At 33.7% G+C, this 5,616-nt stretch overlaps 1 protein-coding gene across 1 annotated transcript; it reads right to left on the bottom strand.

The window, feature by feature from the left end:
• Positions 1-2,121: 2,121 nt before the first annotated feature.
• On the bottom strand, positions 2,122-3,027 carry LOC124371577 (extensin-like). Its single transcript, XM_046829927.1, has one exon. It carries the CDS (start codon positions 3,025-3,027, stop codon positions 2,122-2,124), a length of 906 nt encoding a protein of 301 aa, XP_046685883.1.
• Between the last annotated feature and the right edge of the window lie 2,589 nt (positions 3,028-5,616).

The raw sequence follows: 5,616 nt of genomic DNA, 5'->3' as shown, positions 1-5,616 counted from the left end.
ATTGATACGTTAAAATGTAATTAAAGTATATTTAATTCATTAAAATTACATTAAAGACGGAAATTATAACAACTAATATTAATGATAGAGCTATTAGTTTGTGAACGTAATTCTCAAACTAACACAGTGCATATATATATTGAGACCTTGATTATTGTATAAACCAGACAATATATTCTACAGTAACAATATTCCATGATGTGCTATCTCAAAAATTATACATTCAATCAGTTGATCCAAAAGCAATTGTATACAAAAAGTTAAATTAAACGTTTTTCAAGATAGACTACGCATAAAATGTTATTGTCTGATCAATTGCAAAGCCTCCTACTTGTAGGGCTGGAAAAAATTCATTTCTGTCTGTCTGTCTGTCTTGCTATCTCGAAAACTAACTGACCTATAGATATGACATTTTTTGTGAAGTTGCACTTCTGTATAAACAACACTGAGTTTGGTTATAGTGCATGTCATCCAAAGGGATTTGGATGAACATTAGCGAATATTGTTATACTAGATTAATGGGTTCCCGTAATGGGAGATAAGATTATGAGAATAATATTGTTAAAAAACTGACTTCTAAAATAAAATAATATTTGTCTTATTAATAGTTTTTGATTAACACCATCTTACGGAAATATTGTGACTGCTTTTATAAAACCTTTTATTATTCAGAAGTAAGACGCTAAATAACTACTATTAACTAGTTCAACTCTAATTTTAAAACCTCGTATAGTATACTTTTTTTACACCATTAAAACAGTGAGCGTTGTTTAAATACAAAACATTTATAAAGTGCTTCTTCTATTTTAATACTACACCATATTTTACTTACCATTGCAATAAATCATCAAAAAGTCCTCTTAATTAATTATCACTTTTTAATTTAGTAGGCTACATGAAATGAGGAAGTAAAACCCTCAGACGGTCACTTCTCTAAACGGATTTTGTTGATAGTAACCACTTATCGATATTGATGCTGCAGGGAGGTCCTCGTCTAGACTGATACAAAAATGCTGAAAGCTTACCCCTATAACTCCGCACTCATACAATGAGAATGTAGTTTAGCGTTGGTAATTTATTGGTTATATTTTCTTCTTGCGTTGACATTTATGTTTAAAATACTGTATTCCTTGACAAATCTACAAATATACGCACACATATAATATGTTTAACAAGAGATATTAAACATGTTCTCGAAATTAATAGATCTGTTCTATTACAAGTTTCACATTTACGACTACACTATAACAAGTTTTTAAATTGTCCAGTTATTTATTTATCAATGTTTTGTAGTATATCTCGTAATCAGTTTCAAAAGTTTGAAAGTAAAGAGTTTATTGGTTTTCACTAAAAGTACATAATTAATTTCAAAAATCTCAGATATTTTCAATATAAAATGTTCTTTTTTGAGGTACACTAGTTTCCAGAAAAATGTCCTCTGAATTCAAGATAAAAGACAAAACCATGTGAAAAAGGTTCCAACAAGCAGCATAGATCTGGAACATGATTGGCTAAATCTTGTCATAGATTTAATAATTCCCAATGGCACTTTTGCTGGTGCTTATAAACCTACACACACATGCAACCACGTATAATTTAAAGTCATGGAATCGTAAATTTTATATACATAGAGGGATGAAATGTTCAATGGAATCCTCGAAGAAACATTCAATACATAATCCATGATTTTAAAATCTTCCATACCACAGCAGTAAACAATTTAACACAATACAAATAGGAAAGATATAATGAGATATAACTCTCCTCCAGAAATAAACTCTATAAATGATTAAAGGATTAGTCCGCCTTGTAAGGGACCCAGTCTCCAGTAAGTGATGCCTTTCACTGGTCGGTAACTAGTAAAGAAATTCTTAAGGTATCTTGATGTCCTTGTAGCCCTTCCGATTAGAAGTTATGAAATTCGGGCAATGGTACTACTCTGCTGAGATGGTGCAAATATCACGTTTATATGAAAAAAAGAAATCCTTGTCTGCTTTATTAGATTTTCCTTTTAAACACTGATAATTGTGTACAGGATTAAAAGTAAAAGGGCAGTGCGAGGCGGACTGTAATTGTAAAAAAGGGTGTAATTAGAGGTGGACTGTACGTTTAGATAGGGGTTTATTCGAGGTGGACTGTACTTGTAGAAAGGGGGTAGTGAGGTGGACTGTACTTGTAGAGGCACTGTGTGAGGCGGGACTGTACTTGTAGAAAGGGGGTAGTGCGAGGTGGACTGTACTTGTAGAAAGGGGGCAGTGTGAGGCGGACTGTACTTGTATGAAGGGGGTAGTGCGAGGTGGACTGTACTTGTAGAAAGGGAGTAGTGCGAGGTGGACTGTACTTGTAGGAAGTGCGAGCGGGGGAGTGTGAGTAGAAAGGAGGTAGTGCGAGGTGGACCTTGTAGAAAGGGGTAGTGTAAGGGGGTATAGTGTAGGTGGACTGTACTTGTAGAAAGGGGGCAGTGTGAGGGCGGACTGTACTTGTAGAAAGGGGGCAGTGTGAGGCGGACTGTACTTGTAGAAAGGGGGGCAGTGTGAGGCGGACTGCACTTGTAGAAAGGGGGTAGTTCAAAGCGGGTTGTAACTGTAAAAAGGGTGTAGTGCGAGGTGGACTGTACTTGCTGAAAGAGGGTAGTGTGAGGTGTACTGTACTTGTAGAAAGGTGTAGTGCGAGGTGGACTGTACTTGTAGAAAGGGGGTAGTGCAAAGCGGACTGTACTTGAAGAAAGGGGTAGTGCAAGGCGGACTGTACTTGTAGAAAGGAGGTAGTGCGAGGTGGACTGTACTTGTAGAAAGGGGGTAGTGCGTGGTGGACTGTACTTGTAGAAAGGGGGTAGTGTGAGGTGGACTGTACTTGTAGAAAGGGGGCAGTGTGAGGTGGACTGTACTTGTAGAAAGGGGGTAGTGCGAGGTGGACTGTACTTGTAGAAAGGGGGTAGTGCGAGGTGGACTGTACTTGTAGAAAGGGGGTAGTGTGAGGTGGACTGTACTTGTAGAAATATTCCGGTGATGGGCAGAATTTGAACATGGGCCACCTTTAACTCAGAGCCAAATCCTACATGTTCCTACGGTAACTTTATCTACCTCTTGTCTATAATTTATATTAAATTCAAGGATTAATATATGGTCGTTATACTGAGGAGCCCTGATAATATTCTATTTGGATGCAACGTTTCCAATCAAGGTATAATTACTGTGGATAATCAGTCACGAATATTTATTTAGGTTGTACACCGACTAATAATACGCTTATATGATTTAATCTTAGTATTACATTACACATTAAACATAAATTAAATAATAATCAATAAACTTAAAAATTACGATTTAATCATTCAACCATTTCATGTGAGATACTAATTGTATTAAATGGTCTCTCAAATTTAAGGTATGACTTTAAAAGTACTTCAGTTAACATAATGCTTGACAACCGCCTTGCCTGCAGCATCTGTCATCAAACCTCTCAAACAGATTGAAAACTCCTCTTTCATACACATCTCCTCATTCAGCTTACATATAATTCGGTCTCGTCCTTAGCTTAAACATTTCAAATATTTTACTAACTAAATGTTTAAATAACTAATTATTTCCATATTAATGAACAAATTATTTTTTTTTGAAACTTATACAATCTATTCGACATGTACCTTATTTTTGAATTGCTAACTATAGATTTTTTTACGATTCTCATACTTTAAGGCAACTTTAGATTTTGTAAACGCCCCGTAGGCAACGTATCTCTACTTCGTACTTTTATTAAACAAGGTGCAAGTCAAGTACGCTGCAACACGGCTTCACTGAGGTTAAATGCAAATGTCAAACATATAGTTCATTTCATTTTTGAGATGTCCTGCGGACATATGGACGGAAAAAACAACAATAAAGAAAATTTGCTACGACGAAAATGAGCACAACAGAACTCATTATTGTAGAAATAGGTTTCATGTCAAATTTAAATTCTACCTATGAAATCTTTTCCAGCATATTTTGACATATGGTATATTCAGATTTTTATTTAATTAAATCGGGTTTTATATTACTTTTTAAATAATAGAATTTTTCACACGAAGTTCCTATAAAATTATATTGTATAGGTCGATACGATATTGTATACCCTAAAAATATTTAGGGTAAATGTGTAAATATATATCACATGTTTGAATCTATCATGGATGCATTGAGTTTGTTTACACATTTATTTCATCGGCTATTTTCTCGTTTCTATCGTAATTCCCAATATGACTAATGTAAAAAGATTCGCTAACGCTCAGCCAAATTCCATCTTGTGAAATGGACCATCATCGAACTCGGTGTTCATAATATAATAAAATAAATATCCATAAGATATCCTGACAATGATTTTATACTTAGACTCTATATTGACTTTGGCATTTCATTTCCACATAGACAAGAAGATATTCTAGGATGGTGCATGTTCAACCATCAAAATTGGCTGAGCGTAATCTTTTTGTCAATTTCTGTTCTCATGTCTGTCTATCTGCCCACATGGCATCTTGAGAATTAGAAGAATCATAGATAACAAGTTTTTGTATGCAATCTTCAGCGAAGCCTGTTGTGTGGCACGCTATTATCTTGTGTTAAGATTAGTAAAAGAAAAACTATGAGTAGTAGAAATCATAGTATTAAAATATTGTAATGAGATTAAAATTGCATAATATTACTGTTTAGAGTATGAGATAATTTGATATTTTTTGCTTATAACCTAATGTTATTATAAAATATTGTAAGACTAAAATCTTTATATATTTATTGAAATTTTTGTATATATTTAAACCGTTGGTCAGCAGGGTAGGTGTTAGAGAGAGCTTGTTTGCCTTGTAAATTTTGGTTGTACCAAAATGTTCTGTATAATGTACATACTTTAATATATAAAAATAACCGAAAATATCAAATTATCATTTTCTATCTACTATAAAACTTAACTGTTATTAAAACATATCAAGACAGTTAACTATCTATTACTAAAGACATTTTTATACGGGGGAATATTCTACACTGTTCAAGTATAAAATAAAAAGCAACAAAGTAATGACAGAAAACAGGAGCCACACCTGTGGCCAAGTGTGGCTATGACAGTCCAATATACTCTCCGGTGAACTCGCTATGCCCAAAATATAAATAAAAACCTAAATATTTAAAAACTCAGGCGGGAGTACATTTTCAATCGTTAGAGTCTGCGATTCTGAATTTTAGGTAGTTAACAGCTAATTATATTTAATTTGGACATAGCCTTGTAATAGCCTCAACGATTCCCAAGTATTATTTACTTTTCACTTTTTCGACTTTTTTAGATATATAGCAGTTACTATTTTTAGATCCAATTTCTAAGAAACCTATAAATAGGTATAGATTAAAGTGACAGATGCAAGCCAAGAAATGTTTTGAAAGACACGAACACTCATTTTCTTGTATCAAAACTTAAATTAAATATTACATACCATCCTTTACAATAATTAAATTTTATGTAATGACGGGGACGGTGGGGAACATGACAGTTAATTCAAAGGATCGCAAGGATGTCCCCTAGTTCTATTTAACTACTATTGGACTATTTTCTAAAATATTACATCTCATATTAAATTATTGTTTCATGAAA

The sequence above is a fragment of the Homalodisca vitripennis genome, unplaced genomic scaffold (genome assembly GCF_021130785.1).
Source record: "Homalodisca vitripennis isolate AUS2020 unplaced genomic scaffold, UT_GWSS_2.1 ScUCBcl_1632;HRSCAF=5504, whole genome shotgun sequence".
Classification (NCBI taxonomy): Eukaryota; Metazoa; Arthropoda; class Insecta; order Hemiptera; family Cicadellidae; genus Homalodisca; species Homalodisca vitripennis.
The sequence above is the reverse complement of the archived record's forward strand: the minus strand, read 5'-3'. Positions and strand labels throughout refer to the sequence as shown.

Excerpts from the sequence above, each read along its gene's own strand:
- LOC124371577 (XM_046829927.1), bottom strand. The coding sequence starts at position 3,027 with ATGTTCAAATTCTGCCCATCACCGGAATATTTCTACAAGTACAGTCCA.